The 20,299-nt window shown below is 54.1% G+C and overlaps 9 protein-coding genes across 9 annotated transcripts; 5 read left to right on the forward strand and 4 right to left on the reverse strand.

Annotated features, from left to right (window-relative positions):
• Positions 1-442: 442 nt before the first annotated feature.
• On the forward strand, positions 443-2,870 carry M409DRAFT_59734 (uncharacterized protein; the record flags this gene model as incomplete). Its single annotated transcript, XM_033814280.1, has 8 exons — positions 443-869; positions 929-1,015; positions 1,065-1,172; positions 1,219-1,290; positions 1,354-1,382; positions 1,590-1,860; positions 2,139-2,504; positions 2,647-2,870. The coding sequence occupies 8 exons, from the start codon at positions 443-445 to the stop codon at positions 2,868-2,870; spliced, it is 1,584 nt and encodes a 527-aa protein (XP_033661591.1).
• Positions 2,871-3,478: 608 nt separating this feature from the next.
• On the forward strand, positions 3,479-5,642 carry M409DRAFT_59735 (uncharacterized protein; the record flags this gene model as incomplete). Its single annotated transcript, XM_033814281.1, has 4 exons — positions 3,479-3,614; positions 3,843-3,924; positions 3,977-5,487; positions 5,542-5,642. 4 exons carry the CDS (start codon positions 3,479-3,481, stop codon positions 5,640-5,642), a joined length of 1,830 nt encoding a protein of 609 aa, XP_033661592.1.
• Positions 5,643-5,920: 278 nt separating this feature from the next.
• M409DRAFT_59736 (uncharacterized protein) lies at positions 5,921-7,537 on the reverse strand (the record flags this gene model as incomplete). Its single annotated transcript, XM_033814282.1, has 1 exon — positions 5,921-7,537. The coding sequence occupies one exon, from the start codon at positions 7,535-7,537 to the stop codon at positions 5,921-5,923; it is 1,617 nt and encodes a 538-aa protein (XP_033661593.1).
• A 367-nt stretch (positions 7,538-7,904) lies between these two features.
• M409DRAFT_70242 (uncharacterized protein) lies at positions 7,905-9,294 on the forward strand (the record flags this gene model as incomplete). The annotated part of the gene is made up of 6 exons (XM_033818641.1): positions 7,905-7,933; positions 7,985-8,013; positions 8,069-8,108; positions 8,159-8,480; positions 8,534-8,789; positions 8,837-9,294. 6 exons carry the CDS (start codon positions 7,905-7,907, stop codon positions 9,292-9,294), a joined length of 1,134 nt encoding a protein of 377 aa, XP_033661594.1.
• A 716-nt stretch (positions 9,295-10,010) lies between these two features.
• On the reverse strand, positions 10,011-11,413 carry M409DRAFT_70243 (uncharacterized protein; the record flags this gene model as incomplete). The annotated part of the gene is made up of 2 exons (XM_033818642.1): positions 10,011-11,292; positions 11,343-11,413. The coding sequence occupies 2 exons, from the start codon at positions 11,411-11,413 to the stop codon at positions 10,011-10,013; spliced, it is 1,353 nt and encodes a 450-aa protein (XP_033661595.1).
• Positions 11,414-11,956: 543 nt separating this feature from the next.
• Positions 11,957-12,869, forward strand: M409DRAFT_28845 (uncharacterized protein; the record flags this gene model as incomplete). The annotated part of the gene is made up of 2 exons (XM_033809201.1): positions 11,957-12,137; positions 12,331-12,869. The coding sequence occupies 2 exons, from the start codon at positions 11,957-11,959 to the stop codon at positions 12,867-12,869; spliced, it is 720 nt and encodes a 239-aa protein (XP_033661596.1).
• A 125-nt stretch (positions 12,870-12,994) lies between these two features.
• Positions 12,995-14,744, reverse strand: M409DRAFT_59739 (uncharacterized protein; the record flags this gene model as incomplete). The annotated part of the gene is made up of 2 exons (XM_033814283.1): positions 12,995-13,548; positions 13,598-14,744. The coding sequence occupies 2 exons, from the start codon at positions 14,742-14,744 to the stop codon at positions 12,995-12,997; spliced, it is 1,701 nt and encodes a 566-aa protein (XP_033661597.1).
• A 1,158-nt stretch (positions 14,745-15,902) lies between these two features.
• Positions 15,903-18,900, forward strand: M409DRAFT_59740 (uncharacterized protein; the record flags this gene model as incomplete). Its single annotated transcript, XM_033814284.1, has 5 exons — positions 15,903-16,577; positions 16,628-16,672; positions 16,766-16,787; positions 16,838-17,247; positions 17,308-18,900. The coding sequence occupies 5 exons, from the start codon at positions 15,903-15,905 to the stop codon at positions 18,898-18,900; spliced, it is 2,745 nt and encodes a 914-aa protein (XP_033661598.1).
• Positions 18,901-18,971: 71 nt separating this feature from the next.
• M409DRAFT_59741 (uncharacterized protein) lies at positions 18,972-20,264 on the reverse strand (the record flags this gene model as incomplete). Its single annotated transcript, XM_033814285.1, has 1 exon — positions 18,972-20,264. One exon carries the CDS (start codon positions 20,262-20,264, stop codon positions 18,972-18,974), a length of 1,293 nt encoding a protein of 430 aa, XP_033661599.1.
• Between the last annotated feature and the right edge of the window lie 35 nt (positions 20,265-20,299).

Consider the following 20,299-nt stretch of genomic DNA (forward strand, 5'->3'; position numbering starts at 1 on the left):
ATTTCTCGAGACCCGATAGCCTATCGCTAGATCGCTGGGCTTGAAACTTTGGCTTTCTCTGTGTCGATGCAGCTGCCGCTTGATCGAGACTCTGCTGAGTAGCAGTGAATCCGCTCCAGGCCATGATGCTAAGACGTTTGACACCGGTTGCATCCTCGTGAGTTCGCAAGATCAAAGCGTAGATAGAACTTTCAGGCCATGGTAGAGGAGTAAGAGTAATGCCAAACAATGCGCGCACCGTGACATCCACTTTCAAAAGGTGCTTGTTGGGCTCAAGTAGTTGTCGTTTTTGGCGTTCATGACTGGAGTATGTACTGTAAAAAGTTGAGAGGTGTTGACGCGAGACATGACGTGTAGTCAACTTCACAAGCGCACGTAAACACAACAGAACCGAGCTCGCTTCTACCGAAACATCCACAACAACACAACATCTCATCCCAACATGCCACCAACCAGACATAACCCCCACGATCCCTTCGTCACAACCTCTACAGCATCCAACACCGGCCTCCGCACCCAAGCCTCCCAACAATCCCTCCGCTCCACCGCCAGCGCTGCCTCGACCTCCAACTCCCGCACCCGCCAACCCCAACGCGACCAGCTCTTCGCGCCCTCACTATCGCGGCGCCCAACCTCGCGAACCCGCGTGGAAGACGAGGTTCTCGCCGATTCGTCGTCTGAACAGGAGCGGCGCTCGCGACGACTGCGGCCGCAGCATAAGAGCAGACAGCAACAAGTTGAGGAGCAGGAAATCGTGAAGAGAGATGCGCAAGGGAACTATTTACTCGGGGGAAGTGAGCTGGGCGTGGCAGGAGGGGTGCCGGCCGTGAAGCCTTTGGTGCAGGAGGATGAAGATGAAGTTAGGATGGGTATGTTGACGTCCTGATAACCCAATAACCTGGGATACGTGCTGATGTTTCCCGGGCAGAAGAGCTCAATGCATATTACTCTGCTCTGGCGAAAAAGTACTTCACTTCTGGAGCTGCCATGACAACGACGAGACGGATTGATGAAGGTACGATTTGAACATTCTATGCACTGCTTCGAAGACTGATGGAAAGCAGACTACGAACGAGATCGACCAGACATGATGTACTGTCTCAAGGCCGAAGTCATCCAGAAGCTCGAAAGCGAGAAATGGCTCTATGAGCATGTAGACCGGTTCCAGTCCGGTATGCCTTGAGCTATCTTTAGGGCGACGCTTTGCTACACGGACAGCCTTCGAACGAACGCCACGAGAAATGCAGCATTGCAGGATGACCACCATGTACTCGTTTCGAACCACGCCGGGTAAGCATCCAGAGCGTCTTGACGACAAGGCATCCTGCTGAATACTTCTATGCGGCACGACAGCTTCAAATTCGGATCCACGTACCGCATACGTATGCCGCGAAGCTTATGTCGAAGAACGCCAACGAGAAATGCAGCGGAGATGAACTCTCGCACATTCCGTCATTGGCTAGAAGAAGTGGAACAAAATATCCGGCGACTGCCGCGACCCATTCCATCACACTTGGAGCGGAGATAGTGCCTGCGCAGCGCTTCTGCAAGTCTCTGGAGGTCATCTCTTCTAGAACTCAAATGTCAAGATGTCGCACTCGCACCAGCCTATCGCGTCCAAGCGTCAAAAAGCTGGGACGTTTATGCGCCATTCCCACGTTTCCCGCTGCAGCGGGTTTTGGGATGACTCCACTGTTCCCGAAACTCTGTCGAGTAATGAGCGAAAAAGCCAATTGCTCCTCGTGGTTACTCCTTTCCTCTTCCCAACTATCAAATCCAAATATACCAAGTCGTCATGGTTGTCTGCTCGTATCAGCTTGGTGATGGACCGCGGCGGCCGAGGATTTAGCAGTCAGCAGGGTAAGTTGGTCACATTGCATTCATCGCTTGCTGCCTTCTGCACGCTGGACTGCATATGTCCAAGTCCAAATGAGGGGTTTGGAGCAGACAGACATCTCGTGTCACACAGAGGCAACTGTCGCACTGCACTTCATCGCTCTATGAGACACGCATTCTTCAGCAAGGCATAGGCGCGACGCCTGTGTCGCTTGTTCGTGGTGATGGGAATGGAAAGATGCCTCCCGGTTGGCGTCGCCTCACTCTGTGAACCGTGATGCTACCATGCTTCTGCACACAAGGTTGCACCCTGAGCACGAGGCCGCAGAGCAGATTGGGTTTCATGACGAGCAAGAGCTATCGCGATGGCTGGCACGCTGTGCCGGGAGGGAGATGCCCGCTTGCGTGCAACCTCGGTGCAGGAAAGGAAGCTGGAGCGAGAGTGTGTGAAGGATTAGGTTTCTGTGACGAAGTCGGGACACCCTGGTCGGCGATGTTGCCGAACGACATCTCGTCCTGCACGCAAGCGGCAGAGGCACTGTGTTGCAACCCAACGTCCAAGAGGAGTCTGTGCCGCAGGGACAAAATGCTACTAATGCTGACACACAAGAAACCCGCGCCGCACTCCGTGTCGCTGGGCTGTGGTGACATGCGTGCGTGGGAGATGAGTACGTGTGCGACTGTGTCGAGAGCGGACTGTCATCGTCATTGAGACAGGAGCGATACATGGAAGGCTGTGCCAGCTGCGTGCTTCGATGGCGGGTTCCCGGAGGCATGGAGTGCATCAGCTTACCACGATGACCATGGCAGCGCGGTTGCGTGGACAGAGAGGCCGAAGAAAGCAAATGCCAGAGCCGGCGAGCACGCAGCAGAAGGCTGGGCCGCACGGAGCAACGCACACACTAGCGTCCGTTTTGACCGGCAAGCGGGAACGCAAAAGGCTGCGATCTTGGGCGGGCGGCGGGTTCATCTTCGTTTCGGTCGCGTCGCCCTCGTCGAAGCCATGGCGAGGTCAGCAGCAACACGAGCTGTGATAACGCCGCTGTACAAAGCCCGGGGTCGCGGCGGCAACTGCGCTACGACAACGGGTACAGGCAGGCATGGGACACCGGTGACACGCGAGCTGCGAGCAGGGAGGAGGAGGGGAGGGCGGTGGTGGTGATGCTGAGCTTGGCGATTAAGCTTTTGGTGACGAGCCGCCACCTTTGACTTTGTGGCTGCAGCGGGAAGCTCTGAGCTAACGCGGAGCATCCCTGCACGTTTGCGACTGTGGAGCATGGTGTTCTTGCCCTGGTCCATCGGTCCACTGGTCGCTCTTGCTGCCAGGCGACCGACTGAAAAGCCTTGGGTGCCTCCTAAGCGCTTCCGCCGCTGCTCCAGGTGTCGCTCTCTGCACACTCCACCGCCGCCGCGCCTCTCCTCGACCACCACCGCCATCACCACATCGCCATCGCCATCGCAGCATCGCATTCCCCGCCGGCTACGCCCGTCTTCGACCTAAACCTCCGCGGCCAGCCTTCTCACGAGGAAACCCCGTTTCAGCTGACCGCCGCTGCCGCGCTGTCGGTCCTCGCGAACGCCCACGTACAAACACCCATCTCCGCGCGGATCGCATATCATTCCAAGAGCTGGGCAAACGAACATGTACAACGCGCACCGCGCCATGGGCCCCGGCCCAGGGCCGCAACAGCCCGCAGACCGTTTGAATGAGCTGCTGCAGCAGGTGCGCGCTGAGTTTGAACAGCAAGCAGGCCGTTCCACCGAGCACGAGCATCAGTGTAAGTCGCTCAATCCTGTGGTGCGGAAATGGACAGGGGCGTGATGACGGGAGGGCGAGTGCGCGCTTCAGAAAGGAAAAGCGCGCATCGCGGACATTCTTCTGTTTTGCGCGAGAAACATTACAGCGTTACATTCGAATACACGCAACGTTGTCCATACGAAGATGGCCCACATGTCGAGGGCCAGCGTCTCCCAGCAATCGTTTGCTAACAACCTTCTGAACATAGTGCACGCTCAGATCCAGGAGATGGAGCTCGTACGGACCAAGATCTACCAGCTCGAGACGACCCATGTGGCTATGAAGAACAAGTTCGTCTGACAGCAACTCAAGTTTTCGGTACATGTAGCTGACACGACCCAGATACGAAGAAGAGATCGCTCGTCTTCGCCATGAGCTGGAGCAACGAGGAGGTCCATCGCAAGGTCCACATGCTGCTCCATCACAGCCGCCACCGCCGGCCATTGGCCACGGTCCAGCTAACTTGTTCCAAGGCATCATGGCGGGCGGTGCAGGCGGTCCAGGTCTTGCGCCCCCTCCTCCTCAAGATCAGCAACCTCAACCTGGGATGCCTGGTCACATGGCTCCTGGTGGGGGTCCTCCCGGTCTGAACCCACCTCCAGGCCCTCCTCACAATCCATTCGCTGCTTATGGCCAACAACCGCCGGCCGGGATCAACGGCTATGGTCCAGGGCAACCGCCCCAGCCAACTGCATCTCCAGGTGCAGGCAAGCCTCGCGTCGGTGGACCACCTGGCCCTTTACGCGGTCCAGCTACACCACAGCAAAACCCAGCGAATGCCTACCCAGGCAGCCCGCAGGTTCCTAGACCGACACCACCACCTGCGAACCCAAATGCGCAGATCGCAACCGATTTCCGCTACACTCATCAGGATTTGGACGCCATTGGCAACCAGCTCTCAGAGTACGATCCCGACAAGCTTCCACCACACTTGAAGCGCCAAGGTGAGGATTGGCACGCAGTCTTCAACCCAAAGGTGCACCGAAGACTGGACGTTGATCTCGTTCACAACCTTCCTCACCAGAGTGTTGTCTGCTGCGTGCGCTTCAGCCATGATGGACGATTCGTTGCCACAGGATGTAACAGATCTGCACAGATCTTCGACGTCAACACTGGCAAGCAGGTCTGCCACCTTCAAGACAATGGCAACAACAGCGAGGGAGATCTCTACATCAGGAGCGTTTGCTTCAGCCCTGATGGCAGATATCTTGCCACTGGCGCAGAAGACAAGATCATTCGCGTGTGGGACATTGCCCAGAAGCAGATCCGACACCAATTCGCTGGTCACGACCAGGATATCTACTCCCTCGACTTTGCCTCTGACGGCAGGTATATTGCATCTGGGTCGGGCGATAGGACCATCCGCATCTGGGACCTCCGAGACGATCAGTGCGTCCTCACACTGTCGATAGAAGACGGAGTCACCACCGTCGCCATGTCTCCGAATGGCCGCTTCGTCGCGGCAGGTTCATTGGACAAAAGCGTTCGTATTTGGGACACTCAGTCTGGTGTTCTTGTCGAGCGCACTGAAGGCGAGCAAGGCCACAAGGACAGTGTCTACTCGGTGGCATTCAGCCCTACGGGAGAGCACCTTGTCTCTGGTTCTCTCGACAAGACCATCAGAATGTGGAGACTCAACCCACGTGGCCAATACATCCCAGGAGGCCACCCACCACACCCAAAGAACGGCGAATGCATCCGCACTTTCGAAGGCCACAAGGACTTTGTGCTCAGCGTTGCGCTCACCCCAGATGGCTCTTGGGTCATGTCTGGGTCCAAGGATCGAGGCGTGCAGTTCTGGGATCCAGAGACTGGTGCCGCTCAGCTCATGCTTCAAGGCCACAAGAACAGCGGTAAGTCAACATCACCTCTTCTCATTGACCCAACTTACTAACATTGAACGATAGTCATCTCCGTCGCCCCATCGCCAATGGGCGGCCTCTTCGCAACTGGTTCTGGTGACATGAAGGCGAGAATCTGGCGCTACGTTCCATATTCAGGAGTCTAGCCGGCTCAATGGCAGCAGAAGCGCGGCGTCGCGAGACGGGGAGCCGTGGATAGTGCATTTCTCACTCCTGAAGATTTGCTATGGTTGAGGTCACTTCCGCCGGATTGATTGTGTGATTGATTGGAATGAAAAGGTGAAAAACTCGGATCAATACCAAAGAAGCATTGTTGTCACAAATTTGAGATGTGTGTTGTGTACCAGAAATTTACGTATACTCTTCATGGTTTTTTTTTCTTGGCAGAATAAGTGTGGATTTGAAGATCTTTGAATCTATCTAGTTAGAATGCTATGCCTGTATCCCACCAGTGCTTCCCTAGTCGCCAGAAGATGAGGCCGTACCATAAATCGTAGCCGTTGTCATCTGGAGCTCCGAAGCCTAGCAGGCGTAGGGGACTGATTGCCAGGGGTTCGTATAGCCACACACCGCCCTTCGCGAAGTCGTCGACGAGTAAAGGCGCGGTGAAGTACATCCAAATGTTCACGAACAGGAAGTTGCCGAGCTTTTGTATTGGTTGTGGGATTTTGTCTGTGATGCCGGCTCTTCGGAGGGTTTGTGTGACTTGCATCTGCAGGACTATCCCGACGGCCTGGAGGATGAAGAAGCGAAAGGGACCCATGAGTGGACGTGTATCTCCTAATTGCGTGTAGCTTCCACAAGCGTGGAGCGTGCCTGATAAGCCGAAGGCGACGAAGAGGGAGATGAGTTTTCCTTTTTGGGAGCGTTTGTCGATGTTGAGGGCTTCGAGGAGGCGTGTCGCGGGCGCTTCGAAGGCGTAGCGGAAGGTTTGGTGCCACCAGCTTCCCCACCAGCCTGCGAGGCCTTTGTTCCACACGGCGGAGTAGTTCCCGTAGAAATCTGGGGGGTTCATCCAGGGTTCTGAGCGGACGCCCAAGGGGAGGGTTGTGAAGAAGATGGGGCCCAGGTGGAAGATTTGGAGGAGGGCGCAGTGGATTCCGAAGAGGGAAAGGAGGAGGCGGTAGGATTTTAGGAGGATGGGCGAGGTTGAGGGGAACCATTGCGGTGCGGAGGCGTCCATGTAGCCCCAGAAGTAGGCGTCGTGGTGCATGAGGGTCTTGATGAGGTCGAGGATGAAGAAGCCGATTGTTAGGCGGGTTAGGCAGTCTTTGAGCAGTGCGGTGCGGTTGGTGAATCGTCGGATTCCTGACCGGCTGGTCATGATTGTTGGGTCGGGGTTTTTGGTTGGCGTGCCTGAGAGTTCGGCGGTGACTGAGGGCGGTAAAGGTGCTATGCCGTGGGTTTCGAACGTCCAGCCTGTTCCTCGGAAGGCGCAAAAGGCGTCGAGGATCCAGTCGAGTCGTTCGATGAAGGGAGCGGTTGGGTATTCTTGCCAGAAGAGTGGGCCTGTTCGTTGCCAAGAACCTTGTGTGGCGACTCTGTCTGCTTTCGAAAGAAGTCGCTCGTCCTTCTTAGTCGATACTTCCGTTGGCTTGTGGATGGAACCATTCGATAATGAGCCATTCGGGTGACCATCGTGACCATCCCCGCTGATCTTCTTCAAAGCGATGTTGTCTGCACGCTCTATTCGCTTAAAGTCCGTTTGACAATCATGGAAGAACATGATCGCTCCAGTCCAAAGCGTACCCCATGCTGATACCAAGCCAACTCCATATGCTGCCGCCGAACTTCGAGCCTTGTTCGTCAAGATGCACCATGCTGAGAAGGCACACAGAAAGCCAAATAAGGGGTTCCTGAGCGAACGCAATGTTGGAGAACGTCGATGATCGATCAGGAGGTAGATCAAGACGACTGCGAATCCAACCGTGGCCCAGGGGTACAGAAAGGGGTAGTATTGTCCAGAGACCATATGTTGTTCGTAGACTTGATCATAATGCCGCTTGACCTCGCGAGCGGTCTTGAGTCCGGGAGGCAGCATGGTCGTTTCGTGCTATCGCCAGGAGGAAAGGGGAAGTTTGACAAAAGACGGACCTGACATGTTCAAATTATCGTCCGCCTCCGACTCCGTTTTGACAAAAATGTGTCGAAGTTGAAGACTGCCACAGTCGAACGCTCTTGCTCATGTGGATGGTGACGTCTGTTTGAGTCCCACGTGTTTTTAAGATTACGGCACGATCCGTCGACATCTCGGTATCGGATTCCTGCGAGCTTGCTATCCTTTCGCTCCAACGACACCTCAATTAACATCTCTCTTAATCGATCATCCACCTTCTCCACCAGCCGAAAGGGCAACCTACCCATCGAAACAGGCTTAGTTCTCCAACTGGAGAGCCTCTTTGGCCAAGATGGTCAACATCACAGACAAGATCAAGGAGTAAGAGCGATTTCTTCGTGAAGTTTGTTCGTGGCTAATGTGTTTCATCAGGATTGAGGATGAGATGAGGAGGACACAGAGTATGATCGCTATATGCTATCGAGTTTCCGGCTTCACAATGCTGACTCAATGTAGAAAATAAGGCCACAGAATATCATCTCGGTCTACTCAAGGGGTCAGTAAACGCCGAATCGATGTTCGGCTCACGCACTAACTCATGTTTAGAAAACTCGCCCGATTACGTGCGCAACTACTCGAACCAGGCCCGGGAGCAGGCGGAGCAGCAGGAACTGGCTTCGATGTCTCAAAATCTGGAGACGCTCGAATATCCCTGGTCGGCTTTCCCTCTGTGGGAAAGTCGACATTTCTCTCGAAAGTCACGAAGACGAAATCCGAAGTGGCGGCATATTCTTTCACCACCCTGACGGCGATCCCTGGGGTATTGGAGTATGGAGGTGCTGAGATCCAGGTACTCGATCTGCCGGGTATCATTGAGGGTGCTGCAGAAGGCAAAGGTCGTGGACGCCAGGTCATATCTGCGGCGAAGGTCAGTGGCAGATCAACTTCGATCAACATTTATCAAGGCTTAATCCCGCGCAGACAAGCGACATGATTCTCATGGTCCTAGATGCCACCAAACGAGCCGAGCAGCGTGCACTTCTCGAGGCCGAATTGGAGGCTGTGGGTATTCGACTGAACCAAGAACCGCCAAATATCTACCTCAAGGAAAAGAAAGCTGGTGGCATGAAGATCACATTCCAAGCACCGCCGAAGTATCTCGATGAGAAGATGCTCTACAACATCCTACGAGACTACCGTATCCTCAACTGCGAAGTGCTCGTCCGAGACGAAAATGGTATGGCAGCTACTCAACATGCAAAAACGCCCACTGACGATACATAGCCACTGTCGACCAATTCATTGATGTGATCATGAAGAACCACAGGACTTACATCAAGTGCATATACGTCTACAACAAGATCGACAGCGTCAGCCTCGACTTCCTGGACAAGCTTGCCAGAGAACCAAACGCGGCGGTCATGAGCTGCGAGCTTGACCTGGGCATTCAAGACGTAGTAGAGCGGTGCTGGGAGGAACTTCGTCTCATGCGCATCTACACCAAGCGGAAGGGTATCGAGCCTGACTTCAGTGACGCACTGATCGTGCGCAACAACAGTACGATCGAGGACGTATGCGATGCCATCCATCGAACGCTGAAGGAGAGCTTCAAGTATGCTCTGGTCTGGGGAGCAAGTGCGAGGCATATCCCTCAGCGGGTGGGCCTGTCGCATGTGGTGTCTGATGAAGACGTCGTGTCCATTGTCGGTACCAAGAGTGGCCTGTCGGCTGCGACGAAGTAATAGGAACCATCCCCCGATCCAAAAAGAAAAAAGGCATATCGAAACGGCGCCAAGGCCCAATTATGACCAAAGCTCCACGGGCTAGTGCTCGCTTGCACGGGTAGGAGCATGAAAGAGTGACCGTGGCCTTCCTGTGAGTGCATGTGCTGTTTGCACAAGATGTGCCTGCAGAAAGATGCACGGCGGTGGGGATTTATAGTAAGTTTGAGAACCAATGCCGCCATCATCCAGAGAGCTCGTGTAGTGCAGTGGTCGTACGTATACTCAAGGACCCCCGTTTCGTGTCTGAGTCATTCGCTGACCTTGCCCTTTGCTTTCAGAGTAAGTATACTCAAAGTACCCCATTTCGAGTATAAGTCATTCGCTGACCTTAAAAAAAGGCACGTTTCGTGTACGTATACATACCCAAGAGCATAAAGTGCCCTGGTTCGAGTCTACGACAACTGCTAACCTTCCACCTTAGTGTGGTCAAATGCCGATACCGAAGAAACCCATGGTAGAGCATTCGATCCCTTGAAGCAAGACTAGTGGCTAACATTATTAGTTCGAATCATGGCACGAGCAAAGCGATGAGCTATTCAATGTTCTTTTTTGTTTCTTTCCAATCGCCGAGCCTTCGTTCGAAAGTGGGTCGATATCGAAAAATTTTGCTCTCCGTTCAGACTTCGGCTGTTTTGGCAACTTCCCCTGCTTCACTTTTGCACTTTCCACTTCCTCTACATTTTGGCTGCCTTAGGTTTCTCATTCCGACCTCCAAAGTTCTTGACGGCGACCTCATCCGCCCAATCACTAACGTACAGAGGCAGATAAGTCTCTAACAAGAATATCGACATGCCCTCATTCATGTCCTTCCTCGGCTTGAGGTCCTGGTTTGATGCCTTCTGAAACTCTTCTTCCGATGCACCATGAGGAGTCAAACATCCGTTTAGACCGGCCGCAAATGGCGCGAACTCATTGTTCTTACTGGCCACATTCAAAGGATGCTTCGGATCTTGCGACGTGATGATTGGGCCAAAGAACTCACTCATTGCGTTTCGGTGGTAGTAGGGGATCCATAGAGTGTCTTCAGAGGTCTTCCAGCGCGGCGGCACGTATGCGAAGTCAACGACTCCGTGGCCTGGCTCTGCGTACGTGGGTGCTGTGAGCACGACATACAGGGAGGGGTCGTGCTCGTCGAAGGCAGCATTCTCCAGGACACAAAAGCGACCGAGATCGTACTTGTAGGGGTAGTTGGTGCCATGCCACGCTGCAACATCGAAGGGAGTAGAATTCTGCGTGCATGACCACAGTCGGCCGGCCAACCGAGATATGATGGTCCACTCGCCCTCATCGTTGGCATACGCAGTGCCCTGATGCAACTGCCCCTCGAAATACGCTTTAGGGATCTGGAAATCACGAACGTTCGCTAGACCGGTCGATCCGATAGCACCGAGATCTGGAAGCTTGTAATGGCCTTGGAAGAGCTCACAGATGTACCCGCGGGCTGGACCTGCTGGCAATGTGATGCGGTATCGAATGCCTCGAGGGATGACGGCGATCTCGTTCTGCCTGACGAGCAACTTGCCCAGTTCAGTCTGGATATCGAGGGCGCCGGCTTGTGGGATGATGAGACAGTCTCCGTCCAGAGAAGAGAATGCCGTTCGTGGAGCCATGTCTTTGGCGATGTTGAAGACCCATATCCCCGTTCCTGTCTTCGCCATTGGATCCCCGTTGCGAGCGAGCAGCTTCTGTTTCGTCCAGTCGGCTTGGTCATCCCCTGGAAACGTCGGCCACATATAGGAGTCGGGCGTCACATTGCTGGGAACCGCTGGTGCCCCTTGAATTGGCTCAAACTTGCTGTGATCCAGGGAAGGATTCGCTCGATACATCCATGTCTGCATGAGTTGCTCCCTTGGTGCTGTGAAAGATGTACCCGAGATTCTTTCTGTTCGAAGGCCATACGATGGCTTTTGAGGAGAATTGTTGACCAGTGGACTCGCACCTGGAATGGCCTCGGTTCTGCTTACTGTCAGTCTATCTCAGTTGGATGACATTGCAAGACAACATGCTCATGATAGCTGTCGAAGCCATGGAGGTAAGTGTATTTCTCCTTCACTGCGAATTCTGTGAATGGTGGCATTCTGGTTGGCTTAACTGAAGCAGAGTAGAATAGATGGTGGTATGGAATGTTGAGATGAGGTCAGTTCTTGCCCGGCGCTTATTGCTATAATAGTCGATTGACAGCTGATTAAAGTTTCGAGCAGGACTACCAACACCCTAACAATCCTTTCCCTTCTTCGTGGTGGCTCTCAGCCCTCGTAGCGACCCCTCAGCAAGAGGAGTGACAAGTCAGCTAACGTCACGCTCTCAGCTTCTCGCATGTTGGCCGGGTCCTGGGGAGATCAGCTGTGACCAAGAAGAGCCTATTCAGGATTCTGGGGACGAGCTATCGTCAGCTACTACAACTGAACATTTAACGAGCCACTCGGATGGATCCTCAGCCGTGGAGTACCGACTTCACATGTTCACCAACCCCTCAATGCCAGGGATTGCTAGGCAGCTCGGTCCGTTCGATCCTACAATAGCTAGGCTTGCCCTCTTTCCAATATATGAACGCGGCATCACAGCCTAACAACCGTCTTGCTACTCGGCGAATTCACCGGCGATATCAACCTTTTGCACCATGACGAGCACCGCACCGGTTACACAGATTATACATCTCGGCTTCGAGCAAAACCCGGACGCGAAGTTGGACGACACCGGGCTCTGGGCAGAGGCTCTCGACGCTTGCGAGTCGCCTGGACTCCAGCGGTTGTATTGGGCACGCAGTCTGGAGCATCCGGAGCATGTGGAGTTGCACCTCGGTGAGTGAAAGTTCTGGCTTTGCGATCTGCAATTCACCTACTACGAATTTAGGGGAAACTCTGCTATACGAAGCGGCGAATCAGGGGAGATCAGGCTATGTTTGTTTCCTATTTCGATTTGTTCCATGAGACGACACTTCTGTTGGAGGACATATGCAATTGTGCTTGTGCTGAGAGAGATTTTGTGAAATAGTCCGGCAGTCAATCTCCCAGCATCAAGACTGGCTCAACTCAGCCAGCCACCGAGCCTTCCTCGCTATCCTCGGAAAGCTCTCGGTCAGAGTCAAGACTACACGGCATGCACAGATGAAATCGTGGACTCCAACCGATCATTCCCTAGCCCGCGGTGCACCCTTCACAGGCACGGCAATCTACTACAACACCACCGAAGTCTGGAACGACTACGCTTGGCCCTTGTGGACGCACATAGTCCGACACATCGACGGCTGTCTTGGATGTTCTGGAGGACCTCTTCTTGAGCCTGTGGTAACTATGCCAGGACCTTTGAGCGTGAGTTTGAGTGGGAAGGGGGAGCAGAAGAGGTTTGAGACGGGCTATGTGGTTTACGTTGGGTGGGAGACGACGGAGAAGCATCATGTGTATCACCATACGGAGCATTTCAAGCAGTTTGGAAACGTGTTGAGGTGTGGAAATGAGGGGTTTGCGGAGTATGGGCACGTTGTTTTTGAGGGGTCGAGGGAGAAGGGGATTGGGAAGGGGACGAGGTTGTGAAGAAAGTTGAAGCGGCCACCACTTGTTGCAATATGTTAAAATCTTTCACCAACGATACATTCATCTCAAGAAATGCTGCAACCCGCTTCTCCAGTACAAGTTACCCATTGGAACAGTCTGTCCAGTCACATTCCTTGATGCACTTGTACCTGAGCCGACCTGTCGTCCTGGACCTTCTCAAGAATCTCTGCTGGCTGTACCGTAAACCAGTTCTTTTGACCCTTCTGCTGATACAGTAGACCTGGAACCAGAGTCGTGAGGACCACAACAGGAACGCCAACAGCGCTGGGCGCCTTTGCCTCCATGAAGTCAGGGTCGACCGGCGTGCCGTTCTGTCGCCAGACGTACTCAAATACGTACTCGCTGTTCGGCGCCGCGTTCCGCTTGACCTGGAATGCTTGATCCATCAACTGATAGGCTGGAATCTCAAGCTTCGTCTTCCAGTCTGCAAACTCCTCGTCTGGATTGCAGGCTTCGGCGACTCTGCTGAGTTGACTGATCAGAGGCTCAAGAGTGTCGAAGAGCTCGTTGGCAAAGGTGATGCAGGCCCTCTTGCCTGTGTCTTCGTGGTTGATGATGTAGAGGGGGACTTGTTGCATGAGAATGTTGTGGTAGTGCTGGAATTGTGCAATGTCGCCGTTGAGAAGCATCGTGGAGAGCGCGCTGCTGACGTTCTGATCTGGAAATATGTTAGCTTTTTATTTCAGGAAGCTTGGCGGTAGACTCACCATTCAGGCGGAATGTTGGTCTGAGCACGTCTTTCACCAATGTGTAAGCCGCGTTTGCCTCCATCGACTTGGCCAGCTCAATACAATGGGTGTCATCGGACTGGAAGACGTGGAGGTGAAGGTACGCCGATACAAGAGACTGCACGACATCGGACGCGGAGAGTAGCTTGCGATTCTGCTTGACCACAGTCCGCCACTCATCGCCCCAGCAGGCCTTGTACAGTTGTTGCAAACCGTTTGATTTGATCTTGGGGTCGAAGACCACAGCCAAGTCTTGCTGGAGATGGAAATGCTTGAAGAGCTGAGTCACGAAGGTGCCGAGCTCCCCAGAAAGACGTTTCATGGCGTTGGTGACCTCGTTGATGTCGAACTCGTCCTCGCGGGTGGACATGGTAGTCTGTTGAACATCTGATCCTGTCGTCGAGCTCAGGTCGATGGGTTGGAGGTTTTCGCCAGACTTGGACTCTGTCCGGCGGCGCTTTGGTGGCTTCGGCGGGACCATCGTTGTGTCTTTCGATTGCTCGGTGTTAGGATCTTCCGCTTCCCAGTCTGGGTTGGCCTGCCCTTCAGATCGCTTGCCAAGAACCGCAGGTCCCGGCAAGCTCGTAGACAAGTCCTCAGGTTGCTGCGAAGGAGTGGAGTAACGCGTTGAGTCGTTATGATCCCGGGAGTCTGGGTGCATGAAAGAAGCATCGGAGAGCTCAAACTCCAGTAACATCTTCTCCACTTCAGAGTGTCGCCAAGTGACGGATGCGAATCCATGAGGGATCATGCTGTACGCTTTCTGGGCGTAGTTGCTGTATTGTCGAATTTCGTTGAAAGTTTTAAGTGGTATGGCATCGAATTCGGATCCAGTCTTCCAGAACGGAGCGAGGGCGGGTTCGGTCAAGCTGAGTTTGTTCTTGATCAGGTCGAACAGTTTCTGACCCGTGAGTGGTGACAATGGTGTCTTCGTACGTCTGTCTGGCTTATACTGCAGGTTGTACTGTCGGGCCAGCAGGTGCAGAGCACTCTTGATCTTGTCTGCACTCCGATATTTGTAGTCGGGATTCTTGTGATGCTCCTTGACAGCATCAACGTCAGTAATGAGTATGTCAAACGCATGATTCACCGGGCTCTGTCGCTCAACATCTCGAAGTCTCGACATTGTCGGAGATGATAGCGATGAATTTGAGAGTTGATCCCAACTGGGTTCGCCCATCTCTGGCGATGAGGGAGCGAGTGGCTTTGTATTGTTGCTTGTCCCCGTGCAGGCTGTGTGGTGGCAGCGAACTGCGTCTAATGAGACTCCTACAAGCTTTGAGAGACAAAGCTGCAGCTGTATGCATTGCTGGCCGTCGATGCTGCATTGTCGTGTGCTTCAGACTCACCTGGCAGCATTTACCCGCGAGCGCAGTCTTGTTGGCGTGCGTCTGCTAGGGAAGAGCGCAGCCGTGCCGCCGCCCTGCACTGAGCCATCTAGCGCATCGTAAGGACGCCTGCATGGCTCAGTGTCACCGCAACATGCGTATGTAAACGTCATGTCGAGTGTTTGCGGTGTTGGCTTTGAGAGAGAGTGACGTTGACAGAACGGGCCTGTGATTGGATGGGTGCTCCCGGAGACCCACTCAAATCTCGTTCCTCAACTCCAGTGTGCGACTCCAACCTCCTCCTCAACTTGAACGATGCGACATGTCTTCTACCATCTCCACCTCAGGAACGCTGCATTTCCGGTATAGACTTGCAGCTTTCATGTGCGTCGAGCCACGCGTGGGAAGCAGCCGGCATGCTCCTCAACGTGTGTGGCGAGCCAGACCGAACCCACACACCTCCCGATTGCTTGGAGGCATGCTGCAATATTGTTCAAGCTGATTCCATCTAGACGAGTGTAGGTACGGAAAACCTCGTTGTTGTATCCGTGCCAAGACCCGAGAGGCAAACACACTGCATGCTACCAGCACGTATCCGTCATGCACGTCACTTTTTGCAGATGTCTAGCCCAAAACAAGACTGTTCACAGGCCCCTTACTGTATCCTGCAGGTACCAATGACAGCTATCCGCCTGCATGCCGGTCACATACAGAGCCGATGTATGCATGTGGCTTGCCGTCTTGCCAGCTTGAGAGCATTCTGCAAACAGTGCCAATACTAGTGCCCGACGCTGTCTCAATCAATGCCTCCCGTCCGGGACAAGCAGCAGCTTTGGTACAGCAATATTTTTGGGTGACCAGGGTTGGGCTCGTCCACAATCTGCTCCATCTCTGTTAGGTGCTCAGACCTTTCGTTGCAAGTCACCCTCCTCATTCATTGGTAGTTCATGGACAACATGGCACCATCTGCTTCCAAAATGGACCATGACAGGAATCTTCTTCGAATCGTCATCGATCACGGCACTGGAGAAGAGAAGATCAGCGCCCAATGGATCCCGGCAGGTGCTTCACAGCGAAACCCGCCGCCTTTCACCATTCGACTCATGGGACAAGGTTCAGTCGTCCAGAAGGCTGTCCTCGAAGGCGATCTTGGCGATGGTCGTCTCATCTGGGGAGAGCGCGACGTCAACTTGTGGTCAAGACACCATCCGCGACAGACTGGCAAAGTCTGTCAGCTTTGGAAACTGGTATTGCACAAGCGATACAGAAATACGCCAACAGGCAGAGCCGTTTTCAAGGCGATTGGGGCTGAACATGGTAATATGGAGACGTTTGAGGAGTTTCTCACAATGCAGTTCAGACAAGTTCGGGAGATGATCATCGATCGACTGGTCAGTCACCATTCCCACTTGGCAGGTCTAGAGCCCGGAGCCGAGGCCAGAGAGTACTGGGCCAACACCGTCCAGGTTGAGACTCTGCTCATGGTTCCCGCTGGCTGGAGTCAAGATGCACAAAGCATCATGGTGGCAGCAGCAACGGATGCCGGTTTCAATAACGTTGGACCGGTGTATGAGTCGCTGGTGGCTGTCGCCTCCGAAGTTCATTGTGCAGAAGAAAACAGACACGTAGCAGTGAGTAATGCATGCCGCCACAGAACTCACGGGGGCTGATCATATCGTAGGAAGGGCATGTAATCGTAACGACAGACATCGGCAGAGGCACAGTGGTCAGTATATCTCAACCCCGAAGCATTTGTCGTTTCTGACGTTCACAGGACATTTCAAGTGGCATGTTGGAACCTCATACACGTGTCCTGAAGCTCGTTGGCAACCATTCAACTTGTAAGTTCCCGTGAGACATTTGCTTCGATACGCATCTGACCATGATGAAGGCGGCATGGCGGGTGGACAGCAGATAAACGACTTTGGCGCAGCGTGGGTCGAAACTTGTCCTGATGTCCTCAAGCACGGCAAGGACGTCCATGAAGTGTGCAGACGTATGGGCATCACAATCGAGGCTTTTCGGTACCGTGTGTCGGACGAGTTCGAGAGAGTAAAGCCAGACTTCCCCAACAAGATGGATTTCCAATTGACCATTCGAGCACCTGCCGGCTGGGACAAAATCAACAACGGTCTTGCGAAGGTGGATATTGATGTGCCTTGGTATATTGCAGTGTCTTTGGACATGGTGTGGGAATCTGACCAAATGCAAAGGGAGAAAATGAAGGAGTTCTTCGATCATCAGCTGAACAAAGTTACCAAGTTGCTCGACAGCCACTTGCTGCAACATGCTGGTCAGAAAGTATGTCTTACCGCATCGTGAGCATCTCATCTGGAAATGGAATTCCACTAACCTATCCAGATTCATGGCGCCATCTCAACCGCCGGCGGGGCCAAGAACGCCTACGTTCGACAGGAGCTCGATGAATACTTTCTCAAGAACAGGGGTTTCCGCTGCTTTGATCCCCAAGACCGACATCCCACCTGCCATGCCGCCCTCCAGCATTACCCAGAGAATCACCCGCAGCAGCTTCCTGCCGGTGTTCTATACATTTGCCGTGGAGAGGAATGGGACAAGAACATTCACACCGATGTCATCCAGGGAAGTGGATTGATTAGGCGGAATTTCGTGAAGACGGATGGAGTCAAGAAGCGGACACGGATCGACTGGGTGGATGATAGGCTCACTACCATCATGAGTAAGAGGGATGGCGAACAGCCCACCGGCAGACGTGTGGTCATGATCTTCAACGTTCTGGCATCGAAGCCTGGCCGAATCACGTTCCCGCTGTTCCATTCCACCAATGCCCGCAAGGAGCACCAGCCGGCGTACCGCAAGGATGGAGAACCACGAGCTGGCTTGACCAAATGGACCGTGCGCTTTGCCAATATGACCGGCGACTTGGACAAGGACAAGCACAACTTCCCAGCCGTTGCCATCAATGGACGTGATCACTACGTCGTGACCACAATCGTTGCGATTGAGGGCGACGACACTCATTTGGACCTTGTCCTTCAAGTGATCAAGGCCGACGACTTGCAATACGACGAAATAGGCCAAGCACGAGTTGACATCGACTATCAACCTTTGACTGAGAAGAGAATAGAGGTTTGGGATAGGTTCCGCTCTTACTTCCCCATCAAAGACGAAGCGTGTCCAGAGTATAAGGTCTCGCCATTCTCAAAGGCTACGGAGAGGAACAGTCCGATGGCCAAGCTGGAGCCAGAGCCATCGCCATCACCAATGCCCATTCGACGTCAGGCAGAGCAAAACCATCAGTCAGCCTCCGCGAATCCGACGTCTCGGTCTCCAAGTCAGCAGCGAGCGGACAGCGGCGTCTCCGTGTCCGCCATGTCACAGGAGTCCAGCCTCTTCGTCAGCGACGTTGAATCGTCCAGAGCACGAGATGCCCAACCATCCGCACAGGGGAAGCTGCTTCGTCCAAGAAAGCGAAAGCGTACTTCCCACCCCACAGTGACTCGTGCACAACGGGATACGTGGGCAGTCGACACCGACGAAGACGAACTGTCGCTCGAGAGACCGGAGAAGTGTCATGCGGTCACGCCGAAGGGACCCGCGAGTAAAGCCAAGCGTCCCGTGGGCAGAAGCACGAAGACCAAGGTTCAGGCACAAGGGGCATCGTTGTTCTCACGCTTCGCGCGGAAGAGCGTTGGCGAGGACGACGAGGATGAGGACGACGAGGAGACGATCGCGGTCACGCCTCGGAAGACAGCGTTTCCATCGACACTGCCAGTCTCGCCTTCGACTTCGCCATCCTCGCCGCAGCCGCAGCAATCGGGCCCGGCGTTGCCAAGGCAGTCTTCTGCAGACCTTATGGCTAATGTGGATGAAGTGACGAGCTTTATTAGTGTGGCCGACATGTCGAGGTTTGTGGACGATACTGAGAGTGGCCACTGGCCCGGTGGCGGCGGGTGGAGTCGTCGGAGGGGGTGAGAATAATGTCCCACAACGATGTACATGAGGTTCTCATCGAGCGAACTTTGATATGTACCGGTTTTACCAATCTACCCCGAAGAATCCTCTCTCATCGTCCTCAAGACATCCATAACCTCCTCTCTTTTCCACCCTTCCTCCACCGCCCTCCTCAAGACCTCCTGCTCACTCTCCGGCGCCATACCCCCCGGCGCAGGCGGTCTCCGATCCAGATTCGTCGGAAACGAATACCCCTCCGCCACCGCCTTCACGAACGCCTCGCTGTCCCTACTCCATCCGCCATTCTTCCCAACCTGTGCCCTCAAACCCTCATAACAAGCCTCAATCAACGGCAACGAATCCACCGTCTCCATCGTCTTCCCAAACGCCGCACTAACCTGGATCAAATTCGCCGAGCGCGAGAAGTCTTTCGTCGTGTTCTCCCCCGCGGCGTGGAAGAGTGCCGGGGAGAAGAAGACCGCGTCGCCTTTCTCCAACGGTAACGAGACGTACTTCTGCAGGAAATACTCATTGAATTCCGCCCGTCGATACGCCATGAAGCCCTCCTCGAAGAGCTGGCTGAACGGCAGGAACCTCGTGGGGCCAGAGGAGAGGGGCATATCCGTGTGCGCGACGGCGCCTTGGAGGGTGAGGAAGGCGGTCGTGGTGTGGAGTGTTTTGGGGAATTTGGCGCAGTCGGAGGCGGTTTGGAAACCCAAGTGGTAGTCCCTGTGGCAGACTTGCGCTTTCCCGCCGGGTCTTACGATGTTCACTTGGCTTGTGATCCGATATGCGGGACCGAGATATGCTTCGCAGACGAGTTTGAAGAGCGGATTGCTATAGTATTGTAGGAAGGACCGGGGGGTTTGGAGGCAGTGTTTCGAAAACGAATTCCAGATCCGGGAGTTCGTGCCTGCGGCGGCGAAGTGGTCGCCCTTCGCACCATTTGCAGCGAGCTCGTCCGCGATGATAGTCTCGTAGGCCGCGTTGGCGGTATCGATGGGGTCATGGTCCGTGAAGAAGTTCTGCAGAACAAACACCCCCGGTCCATGCACAAGGACGTGGTACAACTCATCCTGCCACGCATGCTCCTTCTCTCGTGTGATCGTCCTGCAGTCGTAGATCGGGATGTTCTTCTGGATATCGCTGGCCAGTGGATATGTCTCCTTCAGCGTGATTTGTTCCACGAGGGTTTTGAACGCTGCGAGGGAGGGCTCTTCGTTTTGGGAGTAGCATCTCGATGAGACCTTGCGGGATTTGACTCTTTGTTGGAGGAGCGAGGGAATGTCCAGGTAGTGTAAAATACCTAGCAGGCCTGCTACTGAGGCGATCGAGGCGGCTGCTGTGAAGGCTCGGCTTCGGGTGAGAGGTGAGGTTGGAGCCATGGTATGTGGATTTTACACTCAACAAGCTGCAATCG

This window comes from Zasmidium cellare (genome assembly GCF_010093935.1).
Source record: "Zasmidium cellare ATCC 36951 unplaced genomic scaffold M409scaffold_46, whole genome shotgun sequence".
In the NCBI taxonomy this organism is placed as follows: Eukaryota; Fungi; Ascomycota; class Dothideomycetes; order Mycosphaerellales; family Mycosphaerellaceae; genus Zasmidium; species Zasmidium cellare.